General features: G+C 41.4%; 5 protein-coding genes across 5 annotated transcripts; 3 read left to right on the top strand and 2 right to left on the bottom strand.

Moving 5' to 3' along the window:
• Positions 1-884: 884 nt before the first annotated feature.
• C922_03021 (hypothetical protein) lies at positions 885-4,508 on the bottom strand (the record flags this gene model as incomplete). The annotated part of the gene is made up of 1 exon (XM_008818615.1): positions 885-4,508. The coding sequence occupies one exon, from the start codon at positions 4,506-4,508 to the stop codon at positions 885-887; it is 3,624 nt and encodes a 1,207-aa protein (XP_008816837.1).
• Positions 4,509-7,696: 3,188 nt separating this feature from the next.
• C922_03020 (hypothetical protein) lies at positions 7,697-13,603 on the top strand (the record flags this gene model as incomplete). The annotated part of the gene is made up of 1 exon (XM_008818614.1): positions 7,697-13,603. The coding sequence occupies one exon, from the start codon at positions 7,697-7,699 to the stop codon at positions 13,601-13,603; it is 5,907 nt and encodes a 1,968-aa protein (XP_008816836.1).
• Positions 13,604-15,807: 2,204 nt separating this feature from the next.
• C922_03019 (hypothetical protein) lies at positions 15,808-18,258 on the top strand (the record flags this gene model as incomplete). Its single annotated transcript, XM_008818613.1, has 1 exon — positions 15,808-18,258. The coding sequence occupies one exon, from the start codon at positions 15,808-15,810 to the stop codon at positions 18,256-18,258; it is 2,451 nt and encodes an 816-aa protein (XP_008816835.1).
• Positions 18,259-19,131: 873 nt separating this feature from the next.
• On the bottom strand, positions 19,132-22,830 carry C922_03018 (serine/threonine protein kinase; the record flags this gene model as incomplete). The annotated part of the gene is made up of 1 exon (XM_008818612.1): positions 19,132-22,830. The coding sequence occupies one exon, from the start codon at positions 22,828-22,830 to the stop codon at positions 19,132-19,134; it is 3,699 nt and encodes a 1,232-aa protein (XP_008816834.1).
• A 528-nt stretch (positions 22,831-23,358) lies between these two features.
• Positions 23,359-23,553, top strand: C922_03017 (hypothetical protein; the record flags this gene model as incomplete). The annotated part of the gene is made up of 1 exon (XM_008818611.1): positions 23,359-23,553. The coding sequence occupies one exon, from the start codon at positions 23,359-23,361 to the stop codon at positions 23,551-23,553; it is 195 nt and encodes a 64-aa protein (XP_008816833.1).
• Positions 23,554-24,083: the final 530 nt, after the last annotated feature.

Genomic DNA, 24,083 nt, shown 5'->3' with positions numbered 1-24,083 from the left:
AGGGAGGGAAAAGGCTTGTTGGGGGAGTAGCGGGGTTCCAAACTGAGGTGGAAAAAGTGCACCCATATACGCACATCCATTATATCCATGCACAAGATGCATATACGTTGTATGACGCTTAACCAAGCGCTCGCCTCTCTCTTCCCAACCTTTTGTGCACACTCCGTTGAGCATCTTGCCCCAAGGTGGGCATCTACTTTTTTCGTCCTTTAAGCCTCATCTTGGGGTGGAACTACCCTTTTCCATTTTGGCAACGCCTCACGAAAAAGGGGGCACTCGTTGTGAAAGCAAAATTGTGTGAGTCATTTCTCCCCACCCGTTAATTTTTTTTTTCTTACCAAATTTTTGTCATCACAAAAAGAACGTAACGGCAACGACGTTGTGACAGCTCAAACGTTTTGCAAAATTGTGAATGTAGTTGGGAATTTCTTATGACTAGGAAAAAAAGGTTTAAGGGTGTCCACCGTTGCGCACAATAAAACGGAAAAAAAAAAAAAGCGAAGAAAGGAAAAGCGAAGAAAGGAAAAGCAAAGAAAGGAAAAACAAAAAAAGGAAAAACAAAGAAAAGAAAAACAAACGAACGAGAAGCCATACAAAAACACGCTGTGCAGAAAAACGAGGAAACAAATTAAAATCGAACAACGATCAGTGTAGCCCTAGCGTCCGTGCTTAACATGAGGGACTCACTCAAAAAGCAGGTCACAAATCGGGCTGAAGCGTCACGTTCTTACTTTCGAAAAAAGGCACTATGTTCCGTATGTCCATGTGGAGGAGACTATGCAACCATGACATGTCCCATGATACCATTTTAAAAGAGGGGGCGGCGAACAAAGACATTCAAGGGGTAGCACAAAAATGGAACCCAGAACAAACTAGAAATTTTTCTAGTTTAAGATGTATGGCAGCATGATAATGGAGTTCTTATCAATGCTAATGTCTACAAACAGGTTTCCTTTATTTGCAGGGATGGCCAAAATTTGCTTATTCCTATTGAGGGTTAACAGAATGTTGGGGGAATGTTTCGTCAGCTTTGCCGTCTGCCTAATGGTCTCTTTCGTGATGTTATTTATTTTCGACTTATCTACTTTTATGAGATCCAGGATGGCATCGCTTTTCACCCAAATGGTGTTTACGTCACTCTGCACTTCTTGGTAGTCCGCGATGGGGTTGTCTTTGTTCTCCACGCTGGCTTCGTTTTTGTTTTCCTCTTTTGCCTCGTTTTCGTTCTTCGCTTCAGCTTGTCCGACCTCCTCCTCCGCTTGGTCTTCCTCTTCTTTATCCGCCTTATCTTCGTTCTTCACTTCAGCTTGTCCTCCCTCCTCCTCAACTTGCTCTTCCTTTTGTTTATCCGCCTTATTTTCCTTCTTCACTTCGGCTTGTCCCTCCTCCTCCATTTTGTCTTCCTTTTCTTTATCCGCTTTATCTTCCTTCTTCGCTTCAGCTTGTCCCTCCTCCTCCACTTGGTCTTCCTTTTCTTTATCCGCCTTATCTTCCTTCTTCACTTCGGCTTGTCCCTCCTCCTCCATTTTGTCTTCCTTTTCTTTATCGGCATTATTTTCCTTATTCACATCTGCCTTATCTTCCACTTTTCCTGCCGCCTTAGCCTTAGCCTCTCTCCCCCCGGCCGCTCCCTTGGACAGGGTGCTCTTCCGCTGATCAATCAGCTTGTCCATGTAGGCTTCAAAGTCAAACACCCTCTGCTCATTTTCATAAACAGGAGCAAAATAACTCTTGACAATCTCCTCCCTACATGTCTTGTCCAGCAAAAATGTATCAACGTCTTTAAACAAGGGCAAGAAATTCAGGCACCCACTGTAGTTTATTCGGTAGTAGTTTTCCACTCCGTTCTTTTTATTCTTGTCTATCTGGATAACGGTGATCCCCGCACTGATAATCTTTAGTTTTATTTTTGTGTAGCACTCTAGGATATCCTTCGTGTGCTTGCTGACCAAATTTATCTTTTTGATGTTCACATTGATCCTCTCGTCGATCGATAATTTTGCAAAGTTGGAGTCATCCTTGAGGTGAATATATAAATTATTTTTAATGGACATGAAGTTGTCATTCATGTTGAAATAATTTTTTATTCTGTTTAGAAGGTCATGCGTTGGGCGCAGCTTTTCGTAGTACTCCAGACTCACGTACTCTTGTTGCTTGGTCATTTTGCGCTCCTGCCGCTGGCCTCCTCCCGCTTCTGGCTCATTTGGCACCCCATTTCCTTCTTCCTTTCCTGCGTCACTTTCCTCTTCCCTTTCGCTTTCCATTTTGCACTCCGATGTGCTGCCCACCTCGCCACCCACGTAACTGCGCAGCGCCTCCTCACTCTGCCTATTGATGAGACTTATTACCTCCCTGCCGTGTCCTCCAGTGGGCTGGAAACTCCTCACCATGTCGTCAGTGTCTATCATGTTGTAGTTATTGCTAAGGTCGTCACTGTCTATCATGTTGTACTTATTGCTAAGGTCGTCATTGTCAATCAGGTTGTACTTCTTCGTAACTTCGTTGCTCGTCACAACGTTGTAGCTAGTCATCACATCGTTAATGTCGATTACGTTGTAATTATCTTCCACATCGTTTTGGTCCACCCTCTGTGCGTTGTTGCTCATCATGTGTAAGTTACTGTTTGAAGAGGATAATGTCGCGTGGCCACTTTGCTTGGCCTGTTTGGGAACATAATCAGAAATGTGAACAATACCATCCATCGATTCGGCACTCCCATTTTGTTCACTACAATTTTGAACTACCTCATGGGAGGGAAAAATGTCGCCATTTTTTCCCTTGTCCTTCTTTTTGCTCCTCCTTTTATGTCTTCTATATTTGTACCTTTTCCCGTACTCGTCCTTATCGGCCTTCTTCAATTTGGTGTAAATTTTTTTTTTTTTTTTTTTTTTTTCTTCCTTCCACTGGAGCTTTCCGCACTTTTTAATAACGGCTATGAAGAACCCCCCTGCGTTGTAATGATGAGGAAAAAATCGTTTCACGTATTTCAAGTTAATCTCATTGATGAATTCCTCTTCCGGAGTAAACATCCCATGCTGTATTTTGTCGTAAATTTTTTTATATTTCCCATGTTCCTTATTTTGCAAATAATCACAATACTGTTCATACGTATCAAACCACTGGTCGTCTATCATCACTTTCCATTCAGTTAGTCCTTGTTTAAAATTTAATTTATCTATAAGTTCGTTCCCAAAATTGATTAATTTGAGACAGTTCCTATTTTCTAACGAATTGAAAACTTCACAAATGACGGCCTCATTTTCAATCGGGTTTAGCGAGCATGTGCTGTACACAATGTTCCCACCTTCCTTGGTCAATTCGATGGACCTTTTTAAAATGCTTACTTGCATTTGAAATAAATTGTAGGCATTAAATGGGTTCCAATTTAACCAGATATTTCTGTCCTTTCGCAGAGTCCCATCGCCACTGCACGGGACATCACACAAAACAGAGTCGAAGTACCTCTTCTCATTTGTATTTCCCTCATCATCTTTCACATAAATATAAGGAAAGTTAATCGCGTTGTTGTTTGTTACCACTAGACAATTGCTGTGTATATTTTTTAGCCGATGAAACAGCATGCAGCACCTCGTAAAGTTGGCATCATTCGCGATGACGACTCCGGTGGGGTTGTTGTTCGAAATCAGTTTCTTGTAGTATCCGTACAGATGGTTGTCTGCGTTCAGGATATACTTAAACAGTTCATCGTCGTATTCGTTTCCGTCTAGCGCGTCGTACAAGCTTCTGTGCAGCGGGTTTTTCTCCTCAGAGGAGGGATTTCCATGGCTGCTGTTCAAGCGGACGCCATTTTCGCTGAGGCCGTTGCCACGTTGGATGCTATCATGATCACTCACGCTGGTATCGTCGCCGCTCATGCAGCTATCTTCGCTGATTAAATTGGCGTTCCCTTCCCCCTCGAACGCGCGCGCGCCCTGAAGGGACCGGCGCAAAGGGGACGAGTTCCGCTGAATAAACTTCCGAATCAAATAATTTTTCACATTCCTTTTGCTAATGAGATGCATGTAATCCACAATCTGAGCCGTCTTAGAGCCAGGAGCTGCACACATGTCCAGAACAAAAAAATTCTCTTTCAATTTCAGAAACAACACTGGCAGCATGCTTACCAGCTCTTGTCTAAATATGTACCCACTCTCATTTAAGTTTATTAAATAGTTGTACAAATTTTTATAATTTTCATCTTTCTTAATTTGGGACCTCGTCAGGTATATCTCATACATCTGGTCCTCTTCATTCAACTTGGTAATCGCATAGTTGTCCTTGCAAAGATGTTCCAATTTTTTTCGTATATTTTCGTGAATAAATTTGCTGTACTTGTTGTTGTTGAGAACGCGAAATGTGATTGGTAATTCTGTGTTTATAACGGTCATAAAATTTTCCACTTCATTTTCGTTGATTATTTTTTGATGGATGTAATAGTTAAAGAAGTTTTCATTTTTCTGTAACAGGTTTCTGTTGTCGTAGTATGGGACGTGTTCCTTGGCCGACATGATTGCCTCCACTGGGGGTGGTGATGGTAGACGTGGAGTCTCTTTTTGTGCGTAGTCTTGAGCGTTCTTTTTTTTTTTTTCTTTTTGCCTCGTTTAATTGCCCCACCTATTATTATGAACAAATGGGGGGCGGAACTATTTTCGTTTAACTCGGCTAGCACGCCTTTCGCTCAACCGTTGTTACGGCCTTGTATGTAATTTTGTACGCCTCTGTTTGGCGGAAGAACTGCTGCATCATCATTTGGATGGTTTCGCAGGGTTCATGGTTTTGCAAGGTTCACGATTTGGGCTTATTATGCTTCTCTTTATTTTGCTCTGCCTTATTTTAATTTATTTTTTTTTCCCCTTCTATAATCGGCTTGCCAACTTGTACACTAATCAGCATCAAGTGACACTTTTAAAATACAATTTACAATCACCGTCGAATGTTGCCCCCTTTTAACGAATTCCGATTTCTTTCCTCTTCGTAGGTGCGATCTCCTGACAGTGCCACTTGGCTCCCTTTTGCTATCTGAAAATGGGGATTTATTTAATGCACAGAAATCTCAGTCATGAATACTGATTATGCCCCGCGCCTTTATTTTATTTTTTTTCCTTCCAATTTTGCAAACACTGCGCGGTGTAAATCTGTACATTTGGGCATACGAACCTGTGGGCGGTGGTTAAGCAGCGAGGAAGACTGAACAGGCTACATGACTGTTTTTTTTTTCTGCTTTATTTTTTTGCTTTATTTTTTTACTTTATTTTTTTATTTTATTATTTATTTTTCTTTTTCTTAACCCTTTTGCGGATGATCAGTAAACTGCCTTTGTGGTTATTCCTCACCAGATGGAAAGTGAAAAAACCTTTTCATCGACGCATCGCGAATTGACTAATCACTAATCGGTTCAAGTGAGATGCTTTCTTTAGCTCTTTTCTCCAAGTTGCAATATGATAGTTTTCATACTATCGGCTGCTCATTTACGGACATCCATCTTCCTCTCCATAAAAAGATACATCGCCCCGTTATTTATTTTTGCAAAAAAGAACTACGGTTACGTATCCGTATAGATCTGGCCTTTCCTAAGCACGTGTACATTTGGGAGATCCCTGTGCAGTAACTGGCCTCTCTCCGTAGGTCGTAACTAGGCCCCCTTCGAAATATGCACACGTAGCCGGTACATGAAAACGAGGAAAGCACCATTCGAATGCTCAAAGACGGTAGTTAGTTTCGTAAGAGCCCACATGGCAACTGCTTTAACTGACCAAAAGGAACAGAAAAAAAAAAAATCACTGCCGTGTTATCAGTTTTGTGCAGCTTGGCCCAATTGTATGGATAAATAAATGACCAATCGAATTGGACAAATGAGAAAAAAGCACATCGTTGAAGATTAATATGCCTTTTTTATTAACTCTTAAAAGTTAGCAATCAAGGGGAATAAACACATGTCTCATTACACTAATTAGCATTTTTTTTTTTTGTGTAGCACTTGGACATTTCACAGGTCGTACGTTCAAGTGCGAATATTTTTATGGCCTAACTGTTAGGCGTTTTATTTTAGGTAACAGTTTCTCGGGGTTTCTTTTTTTTCTTTTTTTTGTCCCTCTGTTTTGTTCTACCGTAAGTCCACATATCAACGTGTCTGAGAGGTATGCCAACCATTTTTGCATTTTGAAAGGGGGCAAGGAATGACAGAGGGGATTTCTTTGCCGTGACCTGCATGACATCCAGTTGAGAAGTTAAAAAAAGAAATGTATTCATGTTTACACACCTTGGGAAGTACCATGTCAACGCCGCCTAGCAAGCGGATATAGCAAAACATTCGTACTTTTCCGCGTCAACTTTTCTCCTTCAAAATGAAGATTACGTTTAAGTAAAGCATATTTCTCCTAAGAGGGGTGAACAAACCGTTTTTCGCATGCATTCATCATGCCCATTTGTAATAACGAAAGGTATACCAGAGTGTAAAGAGAAAAAGTAGGAAAAAATATAACGTAAGGGAAGAAAAGCTTTTGGGGAATTTATTTCCCCTTAGAATTAAAACTTCCCCTGACTCTTTCATCACAAGCCTCTTTAACTTTCATTTTTTGGATGACAATGTCCTATATGCGAAACGTCTGCAACTGTGTTACGCAGCATTTCGCCCTTTTCTTGGCGAGCCCCTTCGTGCGTTTTTTTTTTTTTTATCCTGCAAGATTTTCCTATACAATTTGAGTACATTTTCTGTACATTTTGGGGACTTTTTTAGTACCGTTTGGGTACAAGTTGGTTATATTTTGAGTCCCCCTGGCGCATGTTTGGCGATTCGCACTTTTTGCCTCTCGTGCATTTCGCCTGCCTCCACAGTTCCTTAACACCCACCCACCGCATGCTGAAATGTTACAGTTAAATAATGAGGGCGCTAGTTCGTTCCTCAGGCAAAAAATTTGCAAGTGTTAAGGGTGGTGCTTATTTACATGCGAACATGCAAAAATAAAACAAAATTAACATCGTGCAGTATATATTATGTGGAAAAAAAAGGAAAATGCACAAATGCAAATGTGTATATACATAAAGAGTTGCATAATTATGTGTTACACGTTAAATGCCGCGCGCCATGTGTTTGCGAAGAAGCACAAAATGCTCACACGAGCTGGCAACCCATTTTGAGCAAATCAAAAAAAAAAAAAGAAAAATTATAACAGAGAGAAATTCTCCAGGACATTTTTGTGAGAGCATACAGGATACACTTTTTTTTTTTTTTCTTTTTTCCTTATCATTTGAGTGAAAACTCGGCAATTAATTTTTTTTAGCCGTAGGGTAGTACTCCTTTCACGTATTCTTCTTTATGTCCATGAAGTAATATATATATTTTTTTTCGTTGGTAGGTGGATCCAACGCAGTAGTTACAATAGTTATGTGCGTGTGTAAATAGCACATGTGAGTGTCTATCTCCCTTTCCACTTTTACACCCATGTACACATATGAAAAGTAGCCCCCCTGTGGGAAAAGGGGCATTTTGTCTATCTGCCAGAGTTGCCCCTGAGTACATTGCTACATGTGGTACGCTTATTCCTCGTCACTGCGCAAATGTAGCCTTTTGTTTTTTACAAAACATCAGCACAGCACCTCTTTTCCATAACAGCAGTGTGTGCAGTGGCACACCATATTAGAAAACAGCTCTTCTCACCCTGTCTATGTCTGTTTCTTTGCCCCCCAGTTGACCAAGATGCGCGAGAAGGAGGAGAAGGGAGAGAGCAGGCGCTTCCTGTTTTCGAAACAGACAGACTGGAGTCGAATCAATTTTACCTTCCTAGTATTTGTACTGGGAATCAAAACGGTGTTTTGCACTTTACTATTTATATATAACCATGTGTTGCTCTTTTTTATATTCTTCATGTCCACAGTCATTTCGCTGTATGCACTGGTTGTAAACACCTTCAAGGCGTTAACCCTCTACATAGTCATTTTAACCTCTATCCTAACATCGATCCTTTTGTCGCTATTTGATATCATACACGTACAGTATATATCTAGCGTTTTTAAAGAGGTGTTCCTCTCCACCGTGTCATATTCAGTGCTACCCTTGTTCATATTAGAATTATTTGTAGCGATTATTTACACATGCTTGAAGAGGAGAAGAAAAGGATACATCGAAAGACGTTTAAGGGAATTAAAAATAATCATCGATGGAGAGAGAAACAAAGAGAAAGGAGAAAAACTCCTGTCGTTGCAAATCGATTTGGAGAAAAATGAACTTAACACCTATGACAAGACGTATAAATACTACTTGACTAATTACAAAAACAAGAAATACATCTGCATTGAGAAGAAGACTGATTATTCCAGTGACGAGGAGGATCCATGTCCCCATGACATCGGAAACGACTATATCGATTACAATGCCATTTCGTTCAAGTCCTCAACTTTGAAGAATCAGCAAAGTAGCAGTGGTAATAAAGTCTTCCAAGAGGAAAAAAACGCAAATAAAGGATCCACCAAAACGGATTCCCTGTCCTACTACCACGTCAGCGAGGATTTAAGTTTTATCCATTCCGGAATTAAAAAATATGCTAAACAGAACGAAAGAAGTAATGCGAAAAAGAAAAAATCGGCAGGAAACGGGAAAGGGGAAGGCGATACCCACACTGTTGATAGTTGTGGTGATGGTTATGGTAGCCACATGCACAGTGATAGCCCTCGCACGAAAGGTAGGAGGCGACAATGGAGCAATGACAAGCATAGCATTACAGATAAGGGATGTACTAACTTGGTGAATAATGAGACAGCAGATGACAGAGAAAGCACATCCATTATTTCACAACATATCCCGTCTCAAACACAGTTCCTAACGAAGCACATCGAAGGAAGTAATAACAAAACCATGTCTAACACATGGACGGAGACTCCACCAAATCATACAACAGATCAGAGAGAGAATTCCAAAAAGGGTTCTGCAGAATATATAAAAAATTCATTTTCATTGGAAAATTACGAAGAAGTAGATTATATAATTGAAAATTTTATCGAAAAGAACAAGGACGAAGGCAATACAAGTGTAGATCTCATGTTAGACTTCACCAAAGACACTGAACAACAAAATGGCGCAGAGGGTAATGCACAGATGAAGGACGAATTAGACATGGAAAGTAAAATCAGGGAAAAGAATGACGGCCTCGCACAGAAAGAGGTACCACAGGATGAGGAACCACAGGATAAGACGCCATTGGATGAGACCCCAGTGGGAGCATTCGACCTTACCCCGTTACCAAATGTAGAGAATCAGGCGGAAGAAACGAATGTACAAAATGACGAAGAAAAAAGGGATAATCTATTGAGAGGCATCACGTCCCAGGTAGAGGAAGAACTCATAAAAATGATGACAAGCCAGAGCAGTGATCACAAGGGGAGAATTTACGCAAAATGTACAGCTGAGGAAAAGGACTCTGGTCAATTTGCGGACGTAGAAGATCATCATGATGACATCTTCGCAAAGTTCGAAGCACAGCAGAATAACCAGGGGGGAGACCTTCATTCAACTGTCAGTGAGATGGAGGCAAACCAAAAAAACCACCAGGGAGCGGGAGGAGTGGACCCAAATGGCATACCTAACAGGACGGATAATCCCCTATTTTGCGCCCCCGCCAACATGGAGGAGGAAACAAAAAAAGTGGGTGCAACGAATGAGCAGGAACTTTTGATGGGTGAGCATTATGACAATTTCAAAAATGCAGAAATGGGTGCACAGGAAATTTCCCCAAATGAGGTGACCCCCGTAATTAGCCCCACAAATCAAGCGGGTGAGCACAGCGGAAAGGTAGTGGCTACGCATGATAGAGAATCCTACCTGGAAGGGGAGATCCAGGTGGATGAAGAAATCAAAGAACATCAGGAGGAGCAGTTGGAGGAGCAGTCAAAGGAGCCTCCCACGGAACAGCCGTCGGAATTGCCATCGGGGGGAACTTTCCAGTTACCCATCGAGTTTTCGTCCTATTTACCCGTAAAACATCCACCCGAGGAACCATCCCAATTACACATAGAACATCTCGCAGCCCTTCCAAGCTGCCCTGCGTCAAGCATGCCAAACGGCAAAGAAGAAAAGGACGATGGGGGTGAAGACAACGAGGACAGCCAAAGTGACAAAACCTCGGAGTCGAAAAAAACACATGAAGGTGAAAAGCAGATGAGAAATTTCCTCTGTACCAATTTAGAGGAGACGAACCTTCTTAGGAGTGCAAATTACGCGATAGATACTAGCGAATGGATACCTCTAGAAAAAAAAGACATAGAAATGTTGAAGAAATCTGTTAACATCAACAACATTGAGCACATACCAATTGATGATTTTTACACAAAAAATATAAAAGAACGTGGTGCTAATCTGTTTTCCTACTCCATTCATTCGAGTAACATCTCTGAATTTCTCAAAATCGGGGTGGACCAAAAGGCATGTGCTAGCTGGGGTGCGCAACAAGAAGAGACCCTCATCAACAGTGACGACATATGCAAAAAAATAAATTTCGCAAATTTGGAAAATATGAAAAATAGTTATGTCACCCTTTTTCATGATTCACTTAACCCCCCAGGGGGTCTTAACGAAAACGAAAATGTCACCGAATGGTTGGATCACCAACAGATGGGGACCTCCCATTTCGACTGTAACGAAATGGTTTCAGTACACGAATCTTCTCATGTGGAAGGACCTGACCAAACAGGTGAAAAACACCCATCGAATGATTGGCAAACGGGTGAAAAGAACCCATCGAATGACTTCCAACCGGGTGAGGACTCCCATCAAGACTGGAGTGAAAAGAAGGAGCTCGATGATGGAAAAGAAAACGAGTCCAATGAAAAAGGCTCATATCCATTCGAACAAGTACACATAAGTAGTAACGCCTTCAGCTCTAACTTGTACACAACGGAACACGGGGAGTATAGCAATTACGAGGAGGCCATCAGGGACAACTCCAACATTGCAAAGGCCTTTCTCAGTAGTGGCATGTATGGGGACAGGGGCGAAATGGGAAGAAGTAACATCAGCGATGAACTTCCCCCAAGTAGCTTCGACAACCCGAATTATAATATCATCCTTAATTACAGCAGTTGTAATGATGATATCCAGAGTGTGCCAAATAGCTCCCTCATTATTGTCAAGGGGGAACATGGCACGGAAGAATCAGAGAAGTCGACAAGCATCTTCAATCGGGGGAGCTACCCGAACAGCGATAACACCAATGAACATGCTAAATGTATGGACGATAAAGATACGAATAAAAAACAAAACGACACGGAGAACATTGCAAGTAATGACATGTGCCAGACGACGTCTATATTTAAACAACGGAAGTTTTTCTTCGAGAATTTAAAAAAAGACAAGTCGTTGAGCAGCCATCCTGCAAAAATGTCGATCAGCAATGAAAGGAACGTCCTCAGAAAAGTAAGCGGCAAAAGTGAGGGCGAAGTCCTCAACTCCAACTCGTCCATAAATCAACACAAAAAAGGGAACATCCCAGTAGAAGAATCAGATGTGAGCAGTTCCACCCCCGATGCAGAAGCTAACCAGACGAACACAAACCCCCCTCCAGAAAATTTTGCAAAGTTAAAGAAAGCGAAAAATATAAATGACAATTTTTACATAATAAATGATAAGCTCAAAAGCAGCAAAAAGGAAAAGAAGGACATGTCTGTTATGGGCATATCTCCAAATGAGCAGCTGACGCCCTCAAACGATCTGGCAGGTAGCAGTACACCCGATCTATCCAATCAGGTTAAAGAGAACGAAATGGGAAAAGCAAAAATCATCGACGAAATGGAAAAGGTACAAATCATTGAGGAAATGGCAAACTCTGAGAGTAACCAAAACATCACGCAGCATTTTGTCATTTACGATCAAAGCGATTTGGCAACGCCCAGTACAAAACTCGGTGAAGGAACACCAACCATGGGGGAATCACACAACTTGGAAAAAAAAAAAAAAATCGAAGGAATCGCACCCAACACCGTAATCACCGTGAACAACTGCACTATTAATTCGAGTGCGGGCATACATATAGAAGACGGCAAAAAAAGTATGTTCAGTTCGGCTACCCAACTGATTAAAGATATTTTCATAAATTCGCGAAATGCGGAAAAAATTATTCACGATGTAAAAACTGAAGGAAGTTATCACAAGGTATCTCTCCTTAGCCAAGTTAAGGAGGTTCCCACGTTTGGCAACAGTGAAGAATCGAGCTTCCAGCACAGGAAAGAAAAATTCACAGAATTAAAAAAGGAAACCACTCCTATGAACAGCAATCCTCTGAATGGCACCCCCCCCGTGGAAATTACAAATTCGAAGCTGAGTGCATTCGCCGACATGAACTCAGACCATACGAAGGAAGTCTTTCCAAGCGAAGACATGCCCAGCGAGGTGATGAACTCGGAAGCGTGCCCCTACTCGGGCGGTTTGTTGCCCCTTGGTGATAAATCACTTCTCACGGGTTCTACACAGTTGGACAAATTTAAGGACGATTTTTTGAATATTAATTCCTGCGACAGCAGCGTCATGTATAGGGACTACATGGACGCAATGAATTCCGAGGGTCGGCCGGAGGTGGAACAGGTGGGAGAGGCAAAAGTGGAAGGGGTAGAAGTTGAAAAAGTAAAAGAAGAAGTGAAAAAGGCAAAAATGGACGAGGTGCAAGTGGATGCAGTTCCAGAACTGGTAGAAGTTATTTCCGAACAGATGAAAGTTCTTTCTGAGCCGATGGAAGCCAATTCCAAGTCAGTGGAGGCACCCCACGAAAAGGCAGGTAATAACTTCCCACATGGAATATCGCACTCCGTCGAGGAAGAGGCAGATGCACACACGAAGGAGGGGGCTAAATCAACCGGTCCAAATGACGCAGCTCTGGATAACGAAAATCTCCACGTGTTGGACGATCTGCCCACACAAAAGGCACATCTAGAAATGGAAAAAACAAACGCTTTGGGGAATTCGAACCCTACGTGTGACGTATCATCCAGTGTGCACACAGATAAGCATGAGGCGGGCGAGCCCAATGCCGCAAGTGATCATTTGAAAGAGGACCAATCACCCGACACTGCAACGGACGTGAAGGAAAATTACACAAACGAAATTTGCACAAAGGATGTCGCAGATGAACAACCCTTTAGTGATGACAAGCAGGAGGGAGAAGAGAAGCCCAACCAGGAGTTAACTGCCAAGGAAACATTGCAAGAGGAACTCACAAAGGACAACTTCGAAGGGGACGAAAGAGAGCCAAGTTATCCACACGAAGAGGACAATCCAGTGGGTGACGCAGCTATATATGAGGGTAACGAAGTACCCCCCCTAAAAGAGCAAAGAGAGGACATCACTTCATCGCCCACAGAACAAGCCCTAGACAATTTAGAAAATGTAATAACCCCACCCATGGTAGAAGCAAGCACCGGGGGTGGCGGACCAAAGGAGGAAGTGGCCTCAGATGAAGAAAACAGCGATGACGAAATTGTTGACCATAATAACCATATGGATGCCTCTGATAAGGCAAAAGGGGGGCTAAGCGAAAATCAAAATGCATCCAAGCTTAACCACGAAAAGGCTAAGAATTATAGAAACAGAAAAAACAATAAACGGAGGAATAAAAGAAGATGAGCAGTCACGTCTCGAATTGGATGTAGAAATGGTCAGCAATATACTGGATTCATGTTAACATATATTAGTATTCCAGAGGGAAGTTACAAAAGAAGTGAAGCCCAGCCTGTCACTCGGCAATGAACACCCAAATAAAGCAAACGGCATATTAATTATATCACTTCGAAGTTATTAAGAAAAAGAAAAAAAAGAAAAAAATAGCTCCATATGTGATGCTTAAAGGTGGAGCCTAATCACACAGATGACATTTTTTAGACATTTTTTGTTTCCCCCTTTTGGAACTTCCAACCTGCTTGATGCTTTACCATGGCGCAACATCGCCTTTGCACAAAAGTTCTCAGTGAGCTAGGCTTAGAATTTTTTTTTTTTATAACTTTTCTTTTATAACTTTTTTTTTAACTTTTTTTTTTTTTATAATTATATTTCTTTTTTTTTAAAGCACTGGAATATTATTTTATTCCTCATGACTATCTTTACAGCTTCATTTTTTGTTACATTTCCAAAATTGTGCTTACCATATATGCGTATTATCAAATGGGAAAATTTTTTTTACTTTTTTTTTTTTTCCACTTCAATCGTTTTTCCTCTATATACAGAGCACAGTGGAGTGTTCATATTTGGACAGCATATATATCGTAGGCTCAAAAAATTCGGTAAAACAAAATGTGTAAATAGATGTGTGCACGTTTGCCCATTTTGATGTCAATACGACGCCTGCTCTGTTCACCTCCAAACGTTACTCGCGGGGAGAGGCGTAGACGCGCACCCTCTACAGGTTTGCACAAAAGGGGGCTGCACCACCACTGGGGATCATATTTGGGGAAAAGGAGCCAGCTTATGCGACAGTGCACCCATATGTGTATCCGCACATATATGTGTGAAGTACAGATGCTGTAGAGGCGCACTTCCCCATAAGTACGAGTAGCCAATGTTTTGGAGAACCAATATGTGCACATATTTGTTGCCCTAAGACAGCCTTTGGAAAGGTGGGGAAATTTCTACATGCTGCTCCCGAGTCACATTTAAAAAAATGCTTAAAAGGGGGTGATTATAGGGGGTGCTCAACGGGGGCGAAGTAACGAGTGCGGCCATTGTACACACCGTGATTATATGCGCTCTTCCATGATACATGTGTACTCTTTTGCGATTATGTAAAATTTGCACAACTGGGACAATCATGCTCAAAAAGGACGTGCAGAGTTAGGCCTCTTGCGCAATTGTGCAGCCACGCGATTTGAAGAAACGCCTCCGTTTTGCCTTTTTCTATGTGCTCCTGTAATCCTCTCAGAATTTCCGCCTGTGCTCGAAGCTTCCCCACATGTGCATTTGAACAGAAGCTGTTCTTCGTCAAATTTGGTTTTTACAGTTCCCTCATGGCCCCGTGAACGTGAAAAGGGTGCAGTATTTCTGCGAAGCATTATACGTGTGTGTTTATTAGAGCCATTCATGATTCTATTCCTTTATGTTTTTTTTTTTTTTTTTTTTATTCTTTAGTGCATACATTAATGTGTTTGTATTCCTCTGGCCCATATTCTGCGCGATGGACGAGGCCACTGAGGAATTTTTCCACCACAGGCTATGCACAAATGGTGACGCTCATAGGCTAATTATTTTTGTTCACTTCGCACTTTACGTGCCTACCATTTTGTGCTACCTTATTTTATGTACCTCGCTTTTTTTTTTGTCACCCATTTCAAAACCCACTTGCGCAAAAGACATTTGCGGCATTTCATCCGATCGTTAACGCGCCATTCGATCTTTTGTTTAACATTTTCTAGTGAAATGTTTACGTGATTGTGTTGCTTTTGGTTGGTCCCCCCTTTTTTTTTTTGCAATCCTTGTGTATTGTGTAGCACAGGGGGGGAGATTTTTTTAATTTTTTTTTTTTTCCCCCTCCCATGGGAAAATAAGTTAACCCAAGAATTTTTTTTTTGTTTTTTCTAAATGGATACATTTCACACCCTTTTTGAGAGACCTCTCTTCGCTGCGCCTCGTTATGCATTGTTTTAAAAGCACCTACGATTTGAAGTTCGCAGTGTTTGAAGGTAAACTCCTTCACCCCCTCCCCCCTTTGGCACGACGAAGCAGAGAAGGGGCCAGGGGAATTCCTCTCTTCCGCGAGAAGCACGTAAAAGGTGTTCCACCAGTTTGTAACTTGGGAATTATTTTTCCACCCACCCCAATATTTTAACAACTGCCCCACCATGGAACTGGAACACTTCGACATCGGCATAAACCGAGTGGAGCAGAGAGAGGAGAAGGTCTACTACGTCATCCTAATTCAGTACAAAGATCTCAAGTACGAAACCAGTAGGAGGTACAGCGAGTTTGAAGAGCTCCACTGGGAGTTACTCCACATGGGTTTTTCAGCCCTACCAAAGTTACCCAAAAAAAAATTAATGGCCTACAAAAACGCAGAATATATAAACTACCGAAAGAAGGTACTAAATTCTTACATGCACAATTTATTTATCCGAGCGGACGTGAGATGTTGTGCTGTGTTTCTGAATTTTATTTTATTTTACGACAAAATTAATTTGTCCGTGGATGTCGTAAGAACCAAACTGCTAAACAGCATAGGATCACAAAAATTTTCCATGAGCGATTTGTACATGAACGAAAAATACAATTTTATCATTTGTGTGTATGAAGATAAGAGCAATTTGAGCAAGTTGGGAAAATTGTGGTCCATTATTGAGCCAGACATAGTTGGGGAGATAAAAATCTTCACTTATAATAACGACTTGACATCCACCTTTTGCGAAACGTACAAAGAACAAACCGTATATAAGGCTCGAAACATTGTGTGTGCAGAATCGAAAAGTGAAGTGATTATATCAGGGGATGATGGAAAAATCCACATTTATAAAATCGACATGCAATTGCTAACCCTAACTTATGTAAAGTATATTCCTTGCCATAATGACACCATTTTAAAAATGATGAGTTTCAATTCCGAATTATTTTGTACTTGCGGTTATGATAACGCATTCAGATTGTTGCGATTTCGTGATTATAAAATTCTGAGTGGGGGACGATGCAATAAACGTTTGGACAAGGATAAAATTACTACATGTCACCTGCTCAACTATAGCAATATTGTCCTTGGAACGGACTGTTCCGTTTTCTTTATTTACAATATGATGACCAATCCTCCCCTCTATCTAGACACGAAGAAACTTAAAAATGGCGAAAAAATTAACTGCTTCGCCAACACGGATAAGTACCTATTCATAGGTTACGACAACATCATTGCGTGTTACAATTACCATTATAACAGTGAGGCAAAAAATGGGAGGGGCCAAATGTTAAGTGAGAACTTCTCAGAATGTGTGTCTACCCAGGACCCGCCTGGCGGTAGCCACACCGATGCGCAAATGAAGGAAAAGCAACCGATACTCACCAAACTGATAGTAGACAACAACATGTCCGCGCAGTACGTCCCACCATTGCTCTACGACAACATTGTTTTGTCCCTAAGCGTTAACAAAGAGAAGAAAGTACTCTACGCAGGGTATGAAGACGCAATTGTTCTCTGGTCCATAACGAGCGGTCTGATCATTTCGGCCTTCCATGGGCATACAAACGGAGTGCACTTTTTAAATTTTTCGAGCAGCTCAGATTTTTTACTCTCAGGGGGAGATGGGGGAAATTTAAAAGTATGGAAAAATGACATAGATAATTTTCGAATATGGAAGCCGAAGAGGAGGAGTTACAAACCCAACAAATCGGCAGGCATCGCCCCCCAAGCACTGTACGCCGAATCCTCCGCCCACAAAAACAGTCAGAATAACAATTTCCATTTTAACGAGAGTGAAGACGGTGACGATGCCGATAACAGAAGCAATGCTCAAAGCGAGTCCATGTCTATTGACCACTTGTTGGGAGAAGCAAACAACAAATGCGACTACCAAGTGTATGATACGTCCAACTACAAGAAAGACCTAATTAATTACAACGAATCGACAAATGTAAACAGTGTTAACTCCTCCAGGAGTAACCTTTTTTACGATAAAAGTTTGAGTAATGCACCGCAGGAGTTTCTGTCCGATGCGAGTAATCTCGATGTGTGTATACTCACAAGCAGGGAAGACAAACACCGAACCGGTAGCTACGACTCTAACGTTGATGCAAATTTTAGCAAAGGAGATAACTCCTTTCACGCACCACATTATGACCAGGACTTTCAACAGAATCATGGAGATTACTGCGTAGCAAATGAGGATCTAATGTTCGACCAAGGTGGGCAAAATGGGGAGCGTTCCCAGCATGATCAGTATAACCTGCCTGGTCACAACGATTACGGCGTGGCTCCCATTGCACGACATGGATACCAAGCCGCCTACGAGAAGGGAGGTTCCCGCGGAAAGACACAACACGATGATGGTCAGCATAACGATGGTTATCATAGCAATGGTCAGCATAGCAATGGTTACCATAGCGTTCCTGAGCGAAACGTGGGTCATCAGAGGGACGTGTATCGAGCAAATTACAACAGCGCCACTGCCCCTCAGACGCAGCACAACTCTGACGGGGGGGAACCGAATTCGATGCATATGAAGCATAATAATGAGGACGACCAGTTCAATAACTTAAAGAGGGACATCGTTTACGTCAGTGACGAGGACGATGATTTGATTTTAGCCTTTAGGTAATCCCCTTTTTTTTTTCTTTTTTTTTTAAGTTAATTTTTGCATTCCCCGCTTATCTGCGGAAGGCATGCCACCTGTGCACCAGTTGTGTGCCCCTCTTGGGGCCAGTTTTGTTTCACCTTTACACCTCCTGCATCACGCGGCTGCATCTTTTCTCCTTTTTTTTTTTCTTTTTTTTGTTTTTTGTGTGATAATATGTGCCCCTCATCATCTGCGGAGGCGGCCATTTCTTTTGTGAGCATCTAACCTGCTTCATGACAACGCCTGAGGAACTCGCACTGCCTAGTTAACTCCTCTTCGCGTGGGGAATTGTGTCCATGCGCGCGCTCTTATCGGAGGTGTAACCATTTGCAGAGGCAGTCCGTCGCATGCGCTTATCCTTTTCTGGCTTTTTCCCAAACGTTAACACACCTTTGCAGCGACCATTTGCAGACCACAATAAGACAACTTTCAAAGATGAATATATTTTTTTGTACAAAATTTTAATGAAATCAAGTTTTTGGAGAGAAAAAATTACAAAAACATAGGGTACTAAAAAAAGAAAGGGGTATCTTGTGGGACAAGGTGTAAAATGTGGTTGGTAAATCTTCACAAAAAAAATCGGAAGTGCCTAGGCCACCGATTTGTGGCATAAACACCAAGGGGGGAGGGGAAAAAAGAAAAAAACTGAGCGATTGATTTAGTGGGAACAACAAATGAGCGTGGATCAGGTAGTGCTAAGGTAACCCGTTCCAATTTAAAAAATTGAAAACAAGTGGGAAACATTTAAAAAAGAAGAAAGGAGGAACCGTTCTGCGAAGATGGGCGGAGGGAAGGCGCGTTCCTCCTGAGGAATACACTTGCAGCTTGCATGTCACATATGCTGTCCCGGAATGGTCAGACGAAAATTTTGTTTTCCAAAATTTCGGAAACGCTACTATACTGATCGTCGAGGTCGAGCGATAAAGACCGCTTCAAAATTTCAATCAGGTAAATATTTTTGGCATTGATTTTGATCTGATTAAAATCTATTCTGATGTTCCGAAGTTTCTCAATTTCTTTCAAATTGTTGTCCAGGAGGCAACTATTTTTGCAAAAATAAATATTATTGTGCATTAGGTGTACGTCCATTAATTTTACAAAATAAGTGCAGGTTATGTTATGGAACAGGAAGGAAAAAGGAATGACTATGTCCTTATTTTTGTTAATCACTTCATTCTGCCATTTGTTGATACTTTTCTCTTCAAACAGATAGGGGAAATTTTTAAAAAGAATTAAAAAAATAGTAACTCCAATGCTATATATGTCTGTCTTTATGCTATATATTCCCTTCAAGCAGTACGGAGACATATACTCTTTTGTCCCAATAATCAGATCGTTGTAAATCACTCTGTCTCCTTCGTTAATGAACGTCTTCTCCGTGTTGCCTGTGCATGCAGATAGGAATCCATTCTCTATCTGACTTATATAATTGTAATTAAGGGACGTCGTTTTTTTGTTGTTCTTGTGAATCTTTATATAACTATCAGAGTAGGAAGGGTACATGACACAATTTTTTTGGTCCTCATTGTTTCCGATGACTTTGTTGGCGTATATATTATTGGAGTCGAAGTTGTTCGTCAGGAACTGGCTTCTGCGCAGCACATTGCTCTCCTTTTTTGTGACGTCCTCGCTCATGATATATTCGCAGTTGCATGAGTGCTTTGGAAGGGACTTATTCACTTGCACGGAATTGGCGTGCACGCTGTTTTGGGCGAAGCTGGGATTGGTCAAGCTTCGATTGGTGGAGTCGGCTCTGGCGTAGTCCCCTTTGGGGCAATCCATTTTGGTGACATTCACTTTGGCGGCCTCGCCCCTCCTCCCGCAGTTGCCAAAATAATTCTCATCGAACCCCTCCTTCGTGTCGCTGCCATACAGGCAGCTGTCCCCCCAAACAGGCACGTCAAGCTCCCCATACATGTAAACACTCATGTCAAAATCAATTATGACCAGTTTCTCGCAACCTTTGTCCTTGAACATGAGGTTGTCCAGCTTAATATCTCTGTGAATGATCGAATTGGCATGCAGAGCGTTAATTCCGTTCAGTAGTTGGCAAATAATATCTTTCGCCTTCTCGAAAGCAATTTCTTCCTTGGACACATATTCGACAAGGTCTGTACCTTCACATAACTCCATCACGATGAAGAAGTGAGAAGGACTCTCCAGCACATCATAAATCTTTACTACATTATCGTTATTAATCTTCTGCACAATTTTGTAAATACTTAAATATGTACTGTAACTCATAATGGAGAGTTGTTTTTCTTTGTTCACACTTTTGATGGCCACGTATCTTTTGTTGTTTGTGTCGAAGCATTTGTACACAAAATTGGAGCAGTTATCTTTTATCAGCTTCACCATTTTGAAGTTGTTCTTGATGTGCTCGCAGCTTCGTAGGCACTCCACAAACCTGTTTCCGCTGGGGAAGACACAGTTCAGATCGTTTTGATTTATGCCATCTTTGTAGCTGCTCCGATATATCAATTTATTATCCGTATGGTCTCTCTTTTTTTCGCTCTCCCTGGGGGTATCGTATCTTCTCTTGTGCGTTCCACTCTTGTCGATCATCCAGAACGGGTCCTTTCTTCCATCGCCATATATTTCGTGACTTCCTTCTTTCCTTCTTTCCTTGTCCCTCACTAGGTTATCAGAGTTCGTTTCAAAGGGCTTATCAGCATAGACATATTCCTCGTAGCTGTCATATTCAGGGAGGGTTGTCTCCCCTTCCACTTTGTTAGCCCGTTCAATTTCCTCACTCTTAATGTCCTCTCGGAAATACGATTGCCACATTTTTGTTGCTCTTCCAGGGTGATTTCTATTTTTTCTTAGATTGAACGTCTTGTAATTATTATTTCTGTTGTGTGCTTCCTTGACACTTATTTTTTTCTTTCGCCCAATAGGGCCATACGTCCTACTGTGCATTTTTTTGACGAGAGTTTTACCTCTAGATGTGAGAAACCTACTGGACCAGTTACCGGCTCGTTTTGCTCTGCTCATTCTTCTGCTTCCTAGGGAATACCCCAACTCAACGGTGCTATATATTTTGTCCCGTTTGGCTACCTCCTTTGTTCCATCAGGCGTGTCCATGGAGCTGTTCTGGGGGTTCCCTCCTCGTCTGTTTCTACCTGTACTCGTGTCATTCGAAATTTTCCAGTTTAGTGTTGTGTTTCTCTTCTGTCCACCCTTTATCGTACCAATGGAAGAAGGGTTTTCCCTCGATTCCTGACAAAAATGAGTCCCCACATTATTTTCTTTAAAAAAGGACAGAGTTGCTTTATCAGAATGCCGTCCTTTGTGGCGCCCTTTAAAGGACTGTCTCCTCCTATTGAGGTTCCCGACAGTTTCATTGGTGTAGTCATTCTTTAGGTTGACCCTTCTTTGTAATGGCGCATCAGTGGTTATAATAGTCCCCCGATGACACTTCTTCTCCGCCATACCAATTCTTACGACAGCCTTTCCCATCCTGCTCATAATGCAAAGAAGGGAGCTATCCACAATATTAACGTACCTTTGACATAATTCAATTATACTCTTTAAATATCTATTTTTGGTAATTCTGTTTTTCATAATTCTGGTGATGTCTGCGTGATGGTAAGGTCCCATGTTGGTCTGATCACCAAATCTCTTGTGTCTAATCTTTTCCATTTCTAGCATGTGAACAACGCGCAGACTTCGCTTAAACAGTTTATAGAACAATCGTCGTGATCTCCTTTTACGAGTTTCCAAAATGGGATCACTATAGATGCACTTGCTCCGGTTTATTTTGCTCATTTGGCGCCTATACAGGTGGTGTAGTTGGCTCCACAGGGGTGTGACTTCCCGTGATTCACTTCTCCACTTGGCAATATGCTGTACTAAATTGATGGCCCTCTGATTCTTCCTCTGTGACAGGAAAAAGCGCACAAAACAGATAAACCTCATGATATCTTTTTTTATCTGTCCAATTCGGTGCTGAGCTACTAAGGTGAGGTAAAGCCTATCCAGCGAGTAGTTCGCATTTATGCCTTTCCGCCTGATTAAGGTCCTTCGACACGGGGCATATTTTCCATTCTGTTCACACACAGGCAGGAGCATACATGAGTAGCGAGCTTCTTCCTTCCTGTGTTGATTATTCTGTTCGATGTGATGGTTCACCTTGTGGGGCTTCCTTTCGATGCAGCAGTTCGCATCAGCTGCTTCCTCCAAGGAATTGTTGCCACACCTCTCATTTATATAACCATTGTGATAGCTACTGAAGTTGCAAATGGAAAGGCAGATAGAGTGGTAAGATCCATTCGCATTACGCTCCACCACCGTGGTATCAGCAGTCGCCCCAATATCTTCCTCTGATTGTACTTTTCCCAAAGCAGGTAACACCTCCTCCTCTGGATCATTTTCGAGGGAACTAGTCCTGTTTCTATTGGTGCTATTCGAATGAGTTCCCTTCAGAGCATCTGTTTCTCCCCCTGTCTCCTTGTGCACAAGGGTGTTGCGACTTCGGGCGCACTTCTTTTTCTTCCTCTTCCTCTTAACTATTTCCAGCAAATAGTTACACATAAAGCATTTATGTATCTTCATGTTATGGTGTAATAATTTTTTTTTTTTTTATTAAGTTTTGAACAATTCCTGTGAAAAATGCTGAGAACTTTGTTCTTCATAATCCTAAGGTTTGAGGTGAGTCAATTTTGTGTGAAGAGGGGGCTGGAACTATCCTATACTGGTAAATGCAGACAAAAACAGCTAAATAGACTGGGGCAAAACGCTGAAGTGAAAAAGAATATGTAACTCTAAATGTAAGTGCAAATGGGAGCTTAAACGAGAAGGTTAACTATATACACCTAGCGAACTAGGTCAAAAAAAAAAAATGTTAATGATCATACAGAATGAGTTAGTATTTTCTTTGTGATTTATCTTCTGCTGGGTTGTAGCCACCTGAAGGGCTTCGGCCGACGGATGCGCTATGTGTCATGTCTGTATGTCGTGCGCTCGTTTCGTCTCCCTTTCGTTCTGTCTTTCTCTGTGTGTTTGTTTGTTTGTGTGTTTAGCGCTTAGAAAATGAGCTCCTATGCATGTATATGCGCGGGCTCGAATGGCAAAATAGCAAAAATGCAGAGTTATCAAGATTGTAAAAATGCAAAACGGCAGAATGACCAAGCCGCCAAACTAAACGTTCGAATGGAAACGTCCTCTTCTCAGGAGGCTAGTGCGAGTAACCCTCCGTTTGAGGGAAGCAGGAAGATAGCGCGACGTCCGCAGCGCGTCGCTCGGTGCACACCCAACGGGATATGTATCCTCGGTTGAAGTGTAGCAGCTTTCCCCTTGTCTGTTTTTTGCGTTATTTATTTTTTCTTAAGATAAAGGAAATGTTAAAAATGAGAGAGTATCATTCTTCCCGAATTGCGATTTTTTATTTTTTATGTTTCATTTTTATCTTATATTTTGTAATTTTTATCTTCTTATAGTTTACGCTTTCTGTTCTTAATTTTTAATTTGTGTTTTTACTTTATTTTATTTTACTTAATTTTTTTTTTTTTTCGCGATATTGTACTTTCGTAAGCGAGTTTTACAACTTTGGAAAAATTGCCGAATTTTTCTGATTTTATTTCTACGTAAAATTAGATTTTTCCTTATTTTCCTTAAATTTACAAAAGTGTAAATTTCCTATTTCTCGCGAGAAATTAAGTGAAAAAATGATCTTGTCTACGGTATTTTCATCCATAAGAGGAAAAAAAAAAAACCTCAAAAATATATTTAAAAAAATATTCAAAAAAATATCCAAAAGAATATTCAAAAAAATATTCAGAAAAATATTCAAGAAAAATACATCAAAA

Source organism: Plasmodium inui (genome assembly GCF_000524495.1).
Source record: "Plasmodium inui San Antonio 1 unplaced genomic scaffold supercont1.11, whole genome shotgun sequence".
Lineage (NCBI taxonomy): Eukaryota > Apicomplexa > Aconoidasida > Haemosporida > Plasmodiidae > Plasmodium > Plasmodium inui.
This window is presented reverse-complemented; position numbering and strand designations above follow the sequence as displayed.